At 42.3% G+C, this 18,034-nt stretch overlaps 1 protein-coding gene across 9 annotated transcripts in view; it reads left to right on the top strand.

Annotated features, from left to right (window-relative positions):
* Nucleotides 1–1,037: 1,037 nt before the first annotated feature.
* Nucleotides 1,038–18,034, top strand: part of SON (SON DNA and RNA binding protein) — a 34,580-nt gene continuing 17,583 nt past the window's right edge. For 4 of the 9 annotated variants that reach the window (XM_044670215.1, XM_044670218.1, XM_044670219.1 and 1 more), the window contains exons 1-6: nucleotides 1,038–1,181; nucleotides 3,777–3,943; nucleotides 5,330–11,506; nucleotides 12,714–12,874; nucleotides 14,573–14,719; nucleotides 14,968–15,156. In XM_044670215.1, coding sequence (XP_044526150.1) covers nucleotides 1,105–1,181; nucleotides 3,777–3,943; nucleotides 5,330–11,506; nucleotides 12,714–12,874; nucleotides 14,573–14,719; nucleotides 14,968–15,156 — 6,918 coding nt within the window. In that variant the 5' untranslated portion in view covers nucleotides 1,038–1,104. Of the gene's footprint in view, nucleotides 1,182–3,776; nucleotides 3,944–5,329; nucleotides 11,507–12,713; nucleotides 12,875–13,105; nucleotides 14,406–14,572; nucleotides 14,720–14,967; nucleotides 15,157–15,261; nucleotides 16,060–18,034 lie in introns of those variants that run through there. The other 5 variants (XM_044670223.1, XM_044670222.1, XM_044670221.1 and 2 more) reach the window with 5 other exon arrangements.

An 18,034-nucleotide genomic window follows, 5' to 3' on the forward strand; every position in this document is an offset into this window, starting at 1 on the left:
CCAATCTGGCGCTTATTTATGTTCATAAATTCGTAAATGGGCAGTCCGGTACCCACGGGCAAGCCCAATACCGAACCTCCCTACCCCCAAAGGACTAAGGCTAAGGCCGCCTTCTTCAACTCAGAACAGAGGCGTACAGTTTATGTGATGGCCCTTCCGGGGCTTACAGATTCCAACCTCGTGGTTTTGCCCCAGACCAGGGGAAATCATGTCCATATGTGTTACATAATGACTCCCCCCCCACTACCGCCCCCCACGCTCCCCATCAGGCTTGTACCTCACGCCACTGAGGACCCGTAAAGAGTTTTTTCCCTTAAAAAGTGCCGCCGAGAGCTCGTACGGCCGGGGGGGGGGGGTGCAATTTCGTCAGGGTAACGACAGACGCACTTTCCCGCCGCAGAATATCGCAGCACAACACTGGGGAGTTAGGGTCCTGGAAAAAGGGCCAAGAAAGCCCAACAGCCTGGCAGAGCGTCCGAATGGCGTGGGTTCGGAAAATGAGGTGGATTTAGACATGGGGCGGGGGAAGGGTCGGGGGCGGAGGGAAAGAGAGGTTGTATTTTCCAGTCCAGAATTGCGCGAGCATAGGGAGGACGGCCCTGAGGAGGCGGGCCCTCCCTGGGACGGCAATGAAGGCGGAATTGGCGCCCCCCTCAGGCGTCTGCGGGCTCCGCGAGAAAACTGACTAGTTCTTACCCCGCCGCCATCCCCTCTTCGGGATAGTTATGCCCTCGAATCAACCCAAACTGCACAAGTACAAACCCACCTCCCGCCCCGAACGCTGGAGATTAAGCCGCTCACGTTGGCGGGATTCACCAGCAGATAGTGGCCCTGTAATGGCGCCTGCGTCAGGCACTAACATGGCCGCCGCAGCCCCGAGCTTGGAGCTTACGTCAACGGCTCCGCCCTGGTCTCGCAAGAACTGCCCGAGAAAGCGGATACGTGCCCGCTGATTGGCCCAGTGGCAGAGCGTGCCTTCCCTGGAGCACCGGCAAGAACCAATGAGGGAAGAGAGATAAGGAACTGGCCGCAGCGCCTACTCCCGACGCATGCTGGGAGCCTGGAGGTCTTGGGAGGAGGAGTTGAGAGAACGGAGCGGCCGCCATGGCGACAAACATCGAGCAGATCTTCAGGTCCTTCGTGGTCAGTAAATTCCGGGAAATTCAGCAAGAGCTTTCCAGGTAACGTCTTCCCAGGAGCATCTGCCTTTAGTTGACCACTGGGACCGATACAATGTTCCACCGCGGTTTCTCCCCTAGCCGCCATCGTCCTTTGGCCTAGGCCCTGCAGGAGCCTCGCCCGGGCCTGGGATCTATTTCCTGGCCCCCGCCCCCTCCCCCATCTCCTGCCTTCCTTCCTCTCTTCTCTCGCGCGCGAGGGCTTTCGTCTCTCGCTCCGCGACGCTCTCCTCCTCCCCCCACCCTCACCAACCCCTAATCTACAGGCTGCGTTCGTAGACTTCCTTTTCTCTTCGGAGTAACTCCCCTCCCCTCTGTCTTCCAGGCCCCGTTGTCCACCTTGGGATGGGCCTAGGTTCCTCCTCCGCTCCTCCTCCTCCTCTTCCTCCTCCTCGTTTCCCCTCCCCTCCCCCGCAGTCGTCTCCGGAGGTTTCACCATTATGTCCCTAGCCCCGGAAAGGGTGTAATAACGGCGATTTTATAGCATAATCTAAAACTTTCATTTTTGCTAATTCTCCATTATTCAAGATCCGACAATACAGTTTGTGGATTATTCAGGTTTTTGGTTTCCCCCTTTGCTCTCTCTACCTGTTTTTTTTTTTTAAGAGTTGAAAACAATTAAAATTTGCCCAGTTTGTTGTTGGTTAGCTACTCACGGTTTGAAGGTGGGAGATGTTCGAAACTGATATGGAGTGTGTATAAGATTTTGGTTGGAGGTTGGGGGAAGAAAAGATGTCTTTAGGATTTCAGTTTTCACCCATCCCAGCTTCAAATAACAAGGAAAGTTGGGTTGACTAACGCAGTATCCCTGAGCCACTATTGCCTTTTTATGTTCTCATTTTCCCTACCAAAAAATGTGGAGAAAGGAATTTGGAAAGAAACAGATGTTTACCCCAAAAGGAAAATAATGAATTCTTGCTTTTGAGTGGTTTTTCCGTTAGTGTTTCTGCCTTGTATACCTTACATGGTCCTTGAAACTTAAATATTTGTTACAGTTTCACTCATTCTTTCTCTCCGTGGCTTTTCACTATCTTTAAACTCCAGCATCCCGATCATGTCTGTCTATTGGTCACAATGTAGTCTTAGCTGACTCCAAGAGTAAGTTAAATACCCAAATTAAGTTCTTAATTCTCATTTACTGAGCAGTGGGGTGGATTCTGTTAGGTGGGGAGAAGGGAAATCGCGTTGATTTCCGTCTGTCGGTCATATGAGTGAACAAATAATTTTCAGATGAGACTTATTCCTGAGACTTAATTGCAAAAAGTGTTAAATTGAGTAGTCTAATTATGTCATTTGATTATGGTCAATTGACTGCAGATTATCCACTTTTTTGATTATTCACAGCAAATTTCTACATCATACAGCACCAGCAGATATATTAGAGGAAAACTAAACCAATTTTAATATTAATTCAAGCAAAGTATAATTAGGAACATTAGTTATCTTCCTTCACTCCATCTTATAGGGTTTTTTGCCTCTCCCTGTTTTAGGGTAATTATGAATCAAATATGAATGGATTTTGGATTACATGTTACTTTACATAATTTGGATTGATGTTTTACCTCATTAGTGTGAATAGAGAACTAACTTCATTGATAAATTAGTTGTGTTAGTATTACACCAGGTTTTTTGTGATAGCTTTGAGTGTGCTGCTTTGGTTATATTTTCCATTGTAATTAAAATTTTTTTTTTGAGATTTGGTTTTTTTAGACATAAGTTCATTTGTTTTGATAGTTTAGGCCTGCTAAATTTAATTTGGATGAATTAGAATCAAAGTTGTATTAAATATTTAAAAATACGATTCGAGAACATAAATATATATTCAATCTTTGATACAATACAAATGAACACAATCATTATTAGCATGGAAAGTTGTTTAGGGTGAAATAGGGAAGGTTTCAGGTAATTGAATCAATTTGGAAATGTCAACTTAAACTGGTGCTTTTTTATGTATACAGTGTCATTGGTTAAAGTGTAATAAATTCTCATTAGTTAATTAGTTTATTAACATCTCATGCAGTCTCCTTTATACAAAATGACATGTATTTTCTGTACTTTTGTGGACATTGTATTGAACTTTACAGTATGTGATTAATTTATGTTGTGCTTATTTTGCTAACTTTTGTGTGTTATCCTTATGCTGGTGGTGAATAGTATTTCTGCATAGATTAGCCAAAAATACTGGCCTTTTTTCCTTCATCATACCTATATGTACCTAGTGTTATAGGACATACAATCTTCTTTGTATTTTTTTTTCCTGATAATAATAAATATATAGGCTCAGAAAATCTTTTTTTTGGGGTGTTTTACTTGGTTTACACTCTGGTAAAATTGTAGTCCTGTGAGACCAAAAACTTAGAATTTAAACCAGATGGAACTAGATTAGAGGGGAACAAAATTTAAGGAAGAGTTGTTACTGTTTAAGAATATGTTTACAAAAACTATAAAGATGATAATGTATGCATATTATATATGTTCAGATGTGATAAAGTCACTAAGAATTAGACAAACTATTACTAGGCTGTTAATTTGTGCTGGTTTGTAGTATATTGACATTCATAGTGTTAATTAATTTTACCATTTTATTTTTTAAATCAGTGGCAGGGTTGAAGGCCAGCTGAATGGTGAAACAAACCCACCTGTTGAAGGAAACCAGTCAGGTGATGCAGCTGCCTGTGCAAGGAGCCTACCAAATGAAGAAATAGTGCAGAAAATAGAAGAAGTGCTATCTGGGGTCCTAGACACAGAATTGCGGTATAAACCAGGTAAAGTAAAAAGGATTATCTGTGTCAAGGATTATCTTTTCTTCGAAATCTTAAGGGAAGTTTAATTGGTCTTTAAGAAGAGTATCTTTGAGTATATTTCTTCTACAGGAGTCCTTTGCTATAAATTAACTGAATTTTCTGGCTAATTGAAGATAAATATGTTAAAATATGCCCTGAAACTTTACATAATAGAAAAATCTTAACAGTTTTGTATGCTTCAATTTATTCTCATTGAAGGTGATTTTTTTCTTCATTTAAGGTCTTGTTAATGTTATAATTTTGAAATTCACAATAGTTTATATTGATGATAACAGCTGATACTAGGATGATAGGTTGAACGGATTTATAGCTGGAATCCTGTAGTTTCCCTCATTTTAGAAATAAAGCTGAGGGCACAGGTAGGTTAAGTGATTTGAACATTATCATCTTAAGTGTGTACTGGCTGGGGGCGGCAAAGAGAAGAAAAAAGATAAAAGGTAGGTTATTTCCAGTTTAATTATGTTTTTAAAAATTTAATATAACAACAGATAATGCAAGTTGCTTCTTATTAGCTAGAGAAGTTTATTTATTGTCACTATTGAGTACTTTTATCAGTCCGATGACTTATACTGAATTTTTTTTAGAATATGTTAATTTAAACATTGAAGTTTATGAAAAATTGGTTTTTCTCTCTGAAATGCCATTTTGGAATATTTCTTTTTGAAAAATTATTAAGTTTACAGTGTTTATTTCTAGAATATAAATATCTCAAAGGATCAACCTGTGTCAATTTGCTCGGCATTTTTTTATCCTTAAAGCAAATGTAGTATGAGCATATTTTATTTTTCTGACAATTGATGTTCTTAATTCCTTCTGATATTAAAGAGTATAATTTTATTAAGGTATTAAAATTCATGTGGAAGGTTGAATGCCTTACCTTTCTTTTTGATGATTAAAGTTAATGGCCATGTAGACATAATAGGAAAATGTTATAAAATTCTTTGTGGTTATGCATTGTTAAGAGGAAATAAAGCTAATATAATGTGGGTAATCCTATCCTTCATTGTTAATATTTTTCTCTTTGTATCTTTTAAAGTGTTAATCAGAAAAATATATATTAACAGAAGCAATATTAAAAGAATCAGCGAATAGGCATTATTTTGTGGCAAGTTCCAAGGCCTACAGTTTGTATTTTAAATATTGATAGGATATTACAGAAAAAGTTCTCAGCCTGATGGTTGTCAGATTGATTTGAGCAAATGTTTGAATTTTCTGTTATACTTTTATTTAAGTTTAAGAAAGACAAATCCTTTATGCCATGATATGCAAAATTCAACCTTGCAATATTTATTTAAACCTTAGTGTTGAGTGATCTGAAAAATTAAATGTCTTTTCTTTTTTCTTTAGATTTAAAGGAGGCCTCCAGAAAAAGTAGATGTGTATCTGTACAAACAGACCCTACTGATGAAATTCCCACTAAAAAATCAAAGAAACATAAAAAACACAAAAATAAAAAGAAGAAAAAGAAGAAAGAAAAAGAGAAAGAGAAAAAATACAAAAGACAGTCAGAAGAATCTGATTCAAAGCTGAAATCTCATCATGGTGGGAATGTAGGGTTAGAGTCTGATTCCTATTTGAAGTTTGATTCAGAGCCCTCAGTGATGGGGCTGGAACACCCTGTAAGAGCACTTGGGCTCCCTAAGCCCCCTGCAGTAATGCTGAAGTCACCAACAATGACATTGGGACTGAATGAATCCCCTGCAGTTGCTCTGGAACCTCCTACAATAGCAGTAGAGATATCAGAACCACATACTTTAGTAGCACTGAAGCCAACTTCAGTTGGGGAACTATCAGAACTACATGCAGCATTAGTCCCAGAACCCTTCACGTTAGAGCGACCAGAGACATCTGTGGCTGTAACCCTGGAATCATCTGTGAAACAGACGTTGGAATCTCCTGCAGTGATGCCTGTGCCTACTACAGCAGTAGTGCAGAAGTTGTCTGAGGCATATGTGACAGTGCCATCAGAATACAATGCAAGATCTGTGACAAAGCATTTGGAGATTCCATCTTCAGAGCAGTCAAAGACCACATTACTCGAGCCTCCAGCATCAAAAGTGCTTGAGTTATCAGAAACTTCTGGGGTGACAGTATCAGAGACACCTGCAGAGACCTATCCTAGGCCAAGGTCATTGATAGCTTTGGAGTTGCCAGAGTCATCTGTAACTGAAGTTCTGAGGTTGCCTGAGCAATCTACAACAATACCATTGTTGTCTATGGAGCCTCCTACAACTACAGTATTGGAGTTGCCCAAACCACCTGCAATCTCAGTGCTAGAGATACCTGGACCCCCCACAACACCAGTGCCGGAGCTGCCAGGACCCCCTACAACACCAGTGCTGGAGTTGCCAGGGCCTCCTATGACATCGGTGCCGGAGCTGCTGAGAACCCCCACAACATCAGTGCCGGAGCTTCCAGGGCCCCCCGTGACATCTGCATCGGAGCTGACAGGGCCCCCTGTGACATCGCCGCCGGAGCTTCCAGGGCCCCCCGTGACATCAGCACCGGAGCTTCCAGGGCCCCCCGTGACAGCACCGGAGCTTCCAGGGCCCCCCATGACATCGGTGCCGGAGCTGCCAGGGCTCCCCATGACCTTGGTGCCAGAGGTGCCAGGCCCTCCTGTGATGCCGGTGCCAGAGGCACCGGTTCCGGAGGTGCTGGGGTCCCCTGTGGCATCGGTACTAGAGTTTCGGGGGCCTCCTGCAACGCCGGTACAGGTTCCGGAGTTGCCGGGGCCCCCCGTGACACTGGTGCCAGAGTTGCCAGGGCCTCCTGCAACACTGGTACAGGTGTCAGAGTTGCCGGGGCCCTCGGCAACACCTGTGCTTGAGTTGTCACAGGATTTGCCTGGGCTTCCAGCACCATCGATGGTGTCGGAGTTGCCTGAGGAGGTGCCAAGGCAACCCACGATGGCGCTGGAATTGCCACAAGAGTTGCCAGGGCTGCCTGTGGTGACAACAGCAATGGAGTTGCCTGGGCAGCCTGTGGCGACTGTGGCTTTGGAATTGGCAGAACAACCTGTGATGACAACAGAGCCGGAGCAGCCTACGGTGATGCCAGCGCTGGAGTTGCCGGGGCAACCTGAGGTGACGACAGCAGCAGGGTTGCCTGGGCAGCCTGTGGCTACAATAGCACCAGAGTTGCCCGGGCAGCCTGAGGTGCCAGAGTTGCGGGGGCTGCCTTCGGTGACTGGGGTGTCTGAGTTGCCAGGGCAGCCCTCAGCAACTGTGGCACAGGAGTTGCCGGGGCAGTCAGGGGCACTAGGGCAGCCTGTGGCAACTGTGGCGCTAGAGTTGCTGGGGCAGCCTGTAGCATCAGAGCTGTCGGGGCAACCCACAGGAGCTGCAGCGCTAGAGTTGCCAGGGCAGCCTGTGGCAACTGTGGCGCTAGAGATGTCGAGTCATTCTGTGATGACATCATCGGATCTGTCAACGATGACCGTTTCACAATCCATGGAGGTGCCTTCAACGACAGCGCTGGAATCATACAGTACAGTAGCACAGGAGCTACCTACTACATTAGTGGGGGATACATCTGTAACAGTATCAGTGGATCCCCTGATGACCCCCGAGTCCCATATGTTAGCTTCCAATACCATGGACTCCCAGATGTTAGCTTCCAATACCATGGACTCCCAGATGTTAGCTTCCAATACCATGGACTCCCAGATGCTAGCTTCCAATACCATGGACTCCCAGATGCTAGCTTCTAATACCATGGACTCCCAGATGTTAGCTTCCAACAGCATGGACTCCCAGATGTTAGCTTCCAACAGCATGGACTCCCAGATGTTAGCTTCCAACAGCATGGACTCCCAGATGTTAGCGACTAGCACCATGGACTCCCAGATGTTAGCGACTAGCACTATGGACTCCCAGATGTTAGCCTCCAGCACCATGGACTCCCAGATGTTAGCGACTAGTACCATGGACTCCCAGATGTTAGCCTCCAGCACCATGGACGCCCAGATGTTAGCCTCCAGTACTCCAGAGTCCTCTATGTTAGGTCCCAAGTCACCTGATCCCTACAGGTTAGCCCAAGATCCATACAGGTTAGCCCAGGATCCCTACAGGTTAGGTCATGACCCTTACAGATTAGGTCATGACCCGTATAGATTAGGACAGGACCCCTATAGGTTAGGTCATGATCCCTATAGGCTAGCTCCTGACCCCTATAGAATGTCACCCAGACCATATAGGATAGCACCAAGGCCATATAGAATAGCTCCCAGGCCTTATAGATTAGCACCCAGACCCCTAATGTTAGCATCTAGGCGCTCTATGATGATGTCATATGCTGCTGAACGCTCTATGATGTCATCCTATGCTGCTGAACGCTCTATGATGTCCTATGAACGTTCTATGATGTCACCAATGGCTGAGCGCTCTATGATGTCAGCCTATGAGCGCTCTATGATGTCAGCCTATGAGCGCTCTATGATGTCTCCCATGGCTGAGCGCTCTATGATGTCAGCCTATGAGCGTTCTATGATGGCTTATGAGCGTTCCATGATGTCTCCAATGGCTGAGAGGTCAATGATGTCCATGGGTGCTGACCGTTCTATGATGTCATCCTATTCTGACCGTTCCATGATGTCATCCTATTCTGACCGTTCCATGATGTCATCTTATACTGCTGACCGCTCAATGATGTCTATGACTGCTGATTCTTATGCTGATTCCTATACGGATTCATATACTGAGGCATATATGGTACCCCCCTTGCCACCTGAGGAGCCTCCTACCATGCCACCTTTGCCACCTGAGGAGCCCCCTATGACACCACCATTACCTCCTGAGGAGCCCCCTGAGGGACCATCATTACCTGTTGAGCAGTCAGCGCTACCTGTTGAAAATACATGGGCTACTGCTGGGACAGCATTACTTTCTGAAGAACCAGCATTGCCCCCTGAGCCTCCTGTGATGCAGACAGAGATTCCAGAGTCTACAATGTCTGATTATTCCGTAGGAGCAGCAGAGCCCTCCGTATTAACATCAGAGCCTGCTATAACTATTTCAGAGCCACCACCAGAGCCAGAATCCTCTATGACATCAACATCTTTAGAGTCTCATATGACACAAGAACATGCTATTATAGGGCCTCAGGCAGCTGTCCTACCTTCTGGTGCAGTGTCAGAAACTGCTATACCAACTGCAGAATCCACTGAGTCTCCTATTGTGACAGAATCAGTGGAAACTTTTGAGCCCGTTTTAGCATCTGGGCCTATCTCAGAACAGATGATATTTCTGTCAGAGGTGGCAGTCCCAGAACCATCAGATATGGCGGTCTCAGAGATGGCTGTCCCAGAACCAGCAGAAGTGGCAGTCCCAGAGCCAGCAGAGGCAATGATTCCAGAGCCAGCAGAGGTGGCAGTCCCAGGGTTGGCTGAGGTGGTGGTCCAGGGGCCGGCTGAGGTGGTGGTCCAGGGGCCGGCTGAGGTGGCGGTCCAGGGGCCGGCTGAGGTGGCGGTCCAGGGGTCAACTGAGGTGGCGTTCCAAGGGCCAGAAGAGGTGACTTACCAGGGACTGACTGAGGTGGCTTTCCAGGGGTCAACAGAGATGGCAGACCAGGGGTCGACAGAAGTGGCAGACCAGGGACTGACAGAGGTGACAGTCCAGGGACCAGCAGAAGTAATGTTCCAGGAACCAACCACAGTGGTGGTTCAGGAGTCGGCTATGGTAGTCCCAGAGCTGACTGCAGCACTCTCAGAGCCAGCCATGGCGGAGGTGGCCATACCAGAACCAACAGTTCTAGAGCCATCTGCAACAGTACCTGAAGGTACTTTAGTAGTTCCTGAGCCGATCCCAGTGATGATGGAGTCCACAGTCATGACTTTAGAACCTGTTATTAAAAGAACAGATATAGCCTCTTCTGCTGAGCCTAATCTTTCTCAACAGTTAGCCATACAGGAAATGTCCATTCAGTCAAGTGAAGAATCAAATAATGAAAAGAGGCAACTGGAGAGTCATTCTTATGAAAGCATACACCATGTAAATATAGTTTTGGATGTAAATAGTCCTTTAATTACAAAAGAGACAGAACATAACACTGTTTCTGCCACCAGCCCTGTTGTTAGTGAAATTGGTATGGAGAAATTTTTGCCTGGCAATGAGACTGATTTTAACACAGTGTTGACCACCTGCTCTAGTGAAGCTAATATAGTTGAAACCGTTTCTACCACTAGTTCCCATATTCATGAACTTGATGTAAAGGGAACTACTAAGGAGATTGAACTTTATGCAGCTTCTGTTACCAGCTCAGTAATTAAGGCTGATATTGAGGGACCGTTACCCACTCAAGAGATTGAACATGACATGGTAATTTCAACTAGTCCTAGTGGTGGTAGTGAAGCTGATATTGAGGGACCTTTGCCTGCTAATGACATTCACCATGATATATTGTCTGCTAATAATCTACTTAGTAAGAATGATCCAGAAGCATCATTACCTGTAAAAGATAGTGAACATGATGTGGTAATTGCTATCAGCCATAAAGATGGTAGTAGTGAAGCAGAAAAAGAGACACCACTCCTAGTTAAAAATACTGAACACGAGTCTGTACCTGCTGCCAACATTTGTGATCTTAATGATGCAGATCTGGTGAGACCTTTACTTCCTAAGGATATGGAACGTGTCACAAACTTTAGGACTGATGTAGAGGGACCTTTGTCTGCAAGTGGAGTTGAACGGGACATAGTAACTACTGCCAGCCCTGTTGTTGTTAGCATACCTGAAAGAGCTTCAGAGTCTTCATCAGAAGAAAAGGATGATTACGAAATCTTTGTGAAAGTTAAGGACACACATGACAAAAGCAAAAAAACTAAAAGCCGTGATAAAGGTGATAAAGAGAGGAAAAGAGATTCTTCGTTAAGATCTAGGAGTAAGCGCTCTAAATCTTCAGAACACAAATCACGTAGACGCACAAGTGAATCCCGTTCAAGAGCAAGAAAAAGATCATCAAAGTCTAAATCTCATCGATCCCAAACACGGTCACGGTCACGGTCACGACGCAGGAGGAGAAGCAGCAGATCAAGATCAAAGTCAAGAGGAAGGCGGTCTTTATCAAAAGAGAAACGTAAAAGGTCTCCGAAACACAGGTCCAAGTCTAGGGAAAGGAAAAGGAAAAGATCTAGCTCTAGAGATAATCGCAAAGTAGCCAGAGCTCGAAGTCGTACACCTAGTCGTCGCAGTAGAAGTCATACTCCTAGTCGAAGAAGAAGGTCTAGGTCTGTGGTCAGAAGAAGGAGCTTTAGCATTTCTCCTGTTCGCCGGAGCCGTACCCCTAGCCGCCGGAGCCGTACCCCCAGCCGCCGGAGCCGTACCCCTAGCCGCCGGAGCCGTACCCCAAGCCGCCGAAGAAGATCTAGATCAGTGGTAAGACGAAGAAGCTTTAGTATATCACCAGTTCGACTAAGACGGTCACGAACACCCTTGAGGAGGCGTTTTAGTAGATCTCCTATTCGCCGAAAACGATCCAGGTCTTCTGAAAGAGGCAGGTCACCACCTAAACGTCTAACAGACTTGGGTAAGTCAGTCTCTTAATTTAAAAAAAAAAAGTTTGGAATTGTAGAAAACTAAAAATCAACTTGAGCACTGTTTTTTTTTTCCCCCTTTATTTTTTTAGGTTACTGGTTTATAATGTCTTTATCTTGGTTTTTTATTCAGCTTAGATTTTGGCAGGGCAAAGGGCAGTCTGGACTAAATTTTTCACATTTGTGTGGGGAATTCTTGTTTTGGAAACTTAACACTAATGTAAACTGTCAACTTGTTTGTAGTCTTACATCATTAAATACGTCTTGGTAGCTATTTTCAGCAGTGTTGTAAATAGGAGTTTCAGAATTTGGGACACTGAAAAGTTAAGTGAGCTAGGTAGGACTTGAACTCAGGTCATTTTGATTCCAGGGCTATCTGGTCTTTTTTCTTAGTGTATTTGTTCTTGAATAGCAGAGACCGTGGAGGGTTATTTTTGTATCCTTAGTACTCTAGCAAATTCTTAATCAGTGTTGAACTGAATTTATTCCTGGATCTAATATTTTGATATTCTTTTGGAATAATTAAGAAAAAGCTAACTTGGATGCTTCAGATTTAAAATTTGGAGAGAGGAAGGGTTGGGATGAATTGGCTTTAATGCCACCAAATACACACACATATTCCAGATGTATATTGGCATAAGATAACCTGGAATGACATTCAGATGTATGTTTTTAATCATTCTCTTATCCAGTACCATGTAAACTATAAGGCTGACAACTATTTTGAAATAATTTTTGTGGGGCATAATAATTGCTTTTATATATAAAGATTTTTTGTAGGGCCACTTTAGTAGATGGTATCAGTAAAGTTATGTATGACTTGTAAATTTAGACTAAAAGAACCAGACCCATTTTGAACATTCATTATCAGGATAGCTAAAATACTGTCCTTAGTTTTACCCACCGAACAGTTTACACCATGGTATTTAAATATTGACTGATATGTATAAGTGTGGCTGCTTTTTCTATCTCAGTAGTTTGCAGACCTCTAAATCTGGTTGGTAGAGGAAGGAAACAAGGAAATAAAAGAAAACAGGTGACCTGAAGGGTGCATATAATTTTCCCCCTTAGAAAACAGATTTCTATAGAAACAAGTTCAGGAACCTTGATGCTTTTGGAAATCTTTAGAAGAATAAAAAAACTGTTTTGATTGTATAATATGAAAAGTCCACTACTTGTAAATTTTTACTGTCCTTACAGATAAGGCTCAACTACTTGAAATAGCCAAAGCTAATGCAGCTGCCATGTGTGCTAAGGCTGGTGTTCCTTTACCGCCAAACCTAAAACCTGCACCTCCACCAACAGTAGAAGAGAAAGTTGCTAAAAAGTCAGGAGGAGCCACAATAGAAGAGCTCACTGAGGTAAGCTAGTTCAAAATTTGCCTCCAATTTTAAAATTGATTATTTCAGTGATGTTGACTCTGGAGCGTGCCAAAACCCAAATTGCGGGCTGAACTGATAATGGCTGGCACTGAGCAGCCAAAACCCGAAATACAGACATGGCAGCGGCAGAAGCTCCGTTTAGCAGGCCATTATCCGGGATGGCTAAGCTCCGCTAGCTAAAAGTTACTTCCCATTACTTTTGCTTTCCAGTTTTAGAAGCCAAACTGACTGAGGCGCGGGACGTTTCGTTTGAATGGAGGAGGTGTTGAGTGAGCAACACGCAGAAGCGCGCCTACCGTTTCGTTTCCATTCACGACGTGTTCACTGACCGCCACGAGTGTACTACACATACGCAAAGACACAGACAATCTTCAGAAATGATCTTTTGCCACCGGAGCTTGGAAATTAATGAGAATAGCCGGCCATTGCCTGAAAGGAACTTCTTTCGCATCAACATTTCGGGTTTTGGCCGCTCGGTACCAGCCGTTGTCGATAATGGCCGGCCATTATCAGTTCTTCCTGCGGTTCGGGTTTTGGCAGTAACATATATTAAGCATATTTACTGTTTTCATTTGGTCTTTTCAGTTGAGGCTTGTTTTGTGGGTTTTTTTTTTTGAGAACGCTGAAATATTGCTGCTAGGATCCAGAAAATACCACATTGTTTCATATGTTGAAACTTGTTATTGGCTAGCCTTATGCCAGCCCTCCACTGTCAATACTTTCTGTTCCTTTTGGTCACAAGCCTTATATAATTTGTTCTTTTGGCTAAATGAGCCCCCTTTTGTGATATTTTCAAATTGATAATGGATGTGAAGAATTCTAGTGCTTGTATAGAGAAAACAGAGACAGGTCCATCCAAATTTTCATTGTCATTTTTTAAGCCAGGCAACAGAGCCTTTACCTAACTTCTCAGGAAGGAAATGACTTTGTCTGCTACATGTATCAGACCTTGTCACTAACTCCCTGCCCTTTTTACCTTTTTAAAAAAAAAATTGAACTCTACTTGTATGCAAATGGAATCCATTCAGTCTTTGATCTATAAAACATTCATGGAGAAAAATGTCAGTAATTCCCTTCTCCCCCTTCACTTCCCCTCCACAGTTATAAACAGACATCTTTATTTTTCCTGTCTTATCAATCTTGTTCTAACCACCCCCAAAGAACCTTTCCTTCTTCTCTTGAATCAGTGTCCCTCACCTTCACAATCTGGCTCTAAACCCCTTTAAGGGGATTTTCCTTGATAATTTAACCCCACCCGACTCTGTTCACTCTAGCCTGCATTCCCTCAGCACTTATGTACTCAGTTTGTATTATATCAGTTTGCACTTGTTAATGTGTTGCTCTGTAAAAGCGTTCTTCAGTTATTTCATGTGTATGTATTCTGTCTTTTGATCTAGATTGTAAGCTCCTTGAGGGCAGGGACCATGTCTTTTACTTTTTGTATCTCCCTGACAGTACCCAGTACAGTGCTCTGCACACAGTAGGTGCTCAATAAATGTTGTTGACTGACTGACTGGCCAGAGTCTGCTAAGTAGCTAACTCATCTGTCTGTAAATGTAAACTTGTACTTTTAAAAATTACTTTACATGGTTTTGGTCCCATTAAGAAGTGATGTTTTATCTACGTATACAGGGTGTGTAAGATTATCTTTTGTTTGTTTTTTTTTTACTCTTTAAGAAATGCAAACAGATTGCACAAAGTAAAGAAGATGATGATGTTATAGTGAACAAGCCCCATGTTTCGGATGAAGAGGAGGAAGAACGTCCTTTCTATCATCATCCCTTTAAACTCAATGAACCTAAACCCATTTTTTTCAACTTAAATGTGAGTATTGCAATTGATACAAGAAGTCAAAAACTGGTAACTGAAAGTTTATATTGAAATATTTTGGCTTTAAATTACATTAAAAGTTACATTTTAAAACGTATTTAGATTTCTCTGAGGAAGAATAAAAAAGTTAAATGCCTGCTAATATATGTGTTAAGTGAATGTTACAAAAGATTATGTGGCAGTTATTCAAATTTGGTGTTATATGAAATCTTAATTTGTGAAAAATCCTTTTTGTTCCTTAGATTGCCGCTGCAAAACCAACTCCACCAAAAAATCAGGTAACATTGACAAAAGAATTTCCTGTATCATCTGGCTCTCAACACAGAAAAAAGGAAGCAGATAGTGTTTATGGAGAATGGGTTCCTGTAGAGAAAAATGGTGAAGAAAACAAAGATGATGATAATGTCTTCAGCAGCAATTTGCCTACTGAGGTAAGTAAAAGTAATATTTTACCCTTTTTTTTTTCTAAAAATACCTAAAACTGCCATTTTATTGTTATTTTATATCTGATTTGGATTCTGTTTCACTCTTCTTAGGGTCGGGTTAAACGGCAGGGCCGGGTTAGACGACAGATGAGACAACCCGCAGCTACTCATTTCACAGTAACTCGATGCAATTCACTTTGTGGAACCTCGCCACAAAGTGAACAGCATCGAATTGCAGAGAACAGTGTTGTCACGTCCTTACCCAACATTGGGCCCTCCTTGCATTTATGGGGAGGTAGCCCAAGGTACAACTTTTCTTTAGCTTCCCGTTTTGCTTCCAGGCTTTATAGCTCTAGATTTTGGTGGTAGCAAGTTCAGTGGGTAGAGGAATCAGGGAGATAGGCTGAGCTTCAGGTTGAACACTTGAATCAAACTTTGAAATGGTCCTTGCAGGTTGATAAGCAACTTGGGTACACAGTCCATTTTCCATTAATAAAGTTCCTTAATTGTACCTCCAGATTATTTGCCAGATACCCTTCTATTTTTCCTCATTTTCCCTTCCCCTGCACTACCCTGGCCCTTTTTTATTCTCGTGTTTAACCTAATGCTCAGCCTCTTTCTCCATTCCCTTCTCCCCCTCTCTGCTACTATTAAAAGTTGGAGAAGTGGAATCCACACTTGGAAATACATGTGTGGTTCTAGTAGTATCTTGTCAAAATGATGCGGTGATAATGCCAAACAACCCCCATTAAAATGCTGCCTGACTAAATAATGTGCTACTCATTATAGTGCACATCAGAACAGCAAGACTGTATATATATGTAAATATATATATATCTGTATCTTTGTATGTATCTCTGTATCTGTACCTTTGCTGTATCTTTTAATAAACAGTTTACTTTTATTTAACTTGTTGTGCAAAATCACGCTTGGGGAATCTGGGAGGGTGGAGATTCAGTAGGGGGGTGGGAGCTCCCAAATGATCCTTCAACCACCTTTTCTTTATCCTGCCCATTATTCCCGTAGTCCGGACACACCTCCGTGAACTGGACTACCTCCCCAATGCCCTGTAAAAGTGGTGGGCTGGTTTCCCCACATCCTCCTGTCCCTGCAATCTGGGGTGTCTGTAGGTCAGAGAGACCTGTCCTTTATATATAGATTCATGCCCCTTCAGAGACCTTGAATCCTCTTCTGTCACTCCACACCTTTAATACCATAAGTAAACAAATCCAATTTTTAAAATTAGAAAGTGAACAGAACCCAAATCAGAAACATAATAACATTTTGATAGCAGTATTTTTTTCCCTTCAGCCTGTCAAATTCACAGGCCACATTTTCACTGTGCACTTTTAATCCTGCATTTAGATATGCAGCAAGCTCTAGGCAGTGAAGCTGGGAAGCATGATAACTAGCCATTGCAAATTATAGTTACCAACGGATAATTAATTGCTTTGGGGATTCTCATCTGCTCGTGGTTCCACAGAGGTGAAACATTCTGTAATGACCCCAGTACAGAGAAAATTTGGGAGAACTTGTCATCTTATTTCATATTAGCTTTTTTTTTAAACCTTGTTTGGGAACTATTCTAATGAATTAATGACAACATTTAATACCCAGATCAAGTTACTTGGAGGTTTTAAATTTCTCAAAAGGGACACGATTAACATTTTCTAGTGACTTCCCTTTATTATGTAAACAACTAGATGGGGAATTCTGAACAACCTCAGACTTACTTAGGTTTCCTGATGACATACACTTTTATTGAATTAATTTGATGCATACAATTAGGCATTTAACAAGTATGGAAGAACACACTCAATGTGAATAGCCAGGAAGCTTTTTAACGTGGGAAGTGTTGCTGCTGAATATGAAGAACTATTATACCTTTTTCCGAATGATGTTTCCTAAGATCCTAAAATGTCATGGAGTATTTTACTATGAGTGCAAATATTAACAGCGGACAGAAGAAAACATTGGGAAAGTGCTTAGTGAATCTGAAAGGAAGACGTGTAAATGTAAACAAAAAGTCTAATCTGTTTGCCCCCTTCACTTTTTAAAGTAATTAAATCTGAGCAACATGTTCCTTAATCCTTTGGGTTTATCACCCCCAAAGTAGATTGTTTAAATGAGGGTACTTGAATAATTTACCTTAGAATCCATTAGCTTCCTCTTTAGAGGATTAGATAAATGTGTGACAAATACTTTTCATGGAATTCAATTACTAGCTGGTTGACTATATGAACTGTTCTCCTGTATATTTGAGTTGGCTACTTTGAATGCCTCGAAAATGTTGGCTAGATGTTAATTTAGACCAAGTAGTTCTAAAATGTAATAGATGGAGAAAGGGTGGAATTTTCTTTTTGATTGGTGCTTTTCACCTGTTATTCACATTATGCTTTACATAGTTTTTATTGAACACCTAGAAGAAAATTTTAGAAATGGAAATATCAGTATCGCATATGAAGTACAATCCAATTTATGAAGTATCCAGTGAACAAATTTTTTTGAGGGGAACTACATTTATTGAAAAATCTAGTGATAAATTTATGAGAAAATTCCTTTTCTTTTAAATGCCACATTTTTGGAGTTGAAATGAATTTTTTTTTTGTAAAAAGTAAAGTTCAGTGAGTTCAGCAATATCTTTTTTTGGTAGTAGCATTACTTGTTAAGGAGCTTTTCATTTTAATAAAGGAAATGAACTTTGTACATACCAAATATGATTGTATTATGTGAAAGTTAAAGATACATTTTCCCATATAAGCCAATTAGCTTTGCTAATCTCTGGTCACAAACTGCATTCCTAACTCCAACCAGTTGTTTTGCAAATGAGTTGCTACTGTTGGTCCCAGTTGACTATTCAAAGATGTGGATGAATCAACATAAA

This window comes from Gracilinanus agilis, chromosome 3 (assembly GCF_016433145.1).
Source record: "Gracilinanus agilis isolate LMUSP501 chromosome 3, AgileGrace, whole genome shotgun sequence".
Lineage (NCBI taxonomy): Eukaryota > Metazoa > Chordata > Mammalia > Didelphimorphia > Didelphidae > Gracilinanus > Gracilinanus agilis.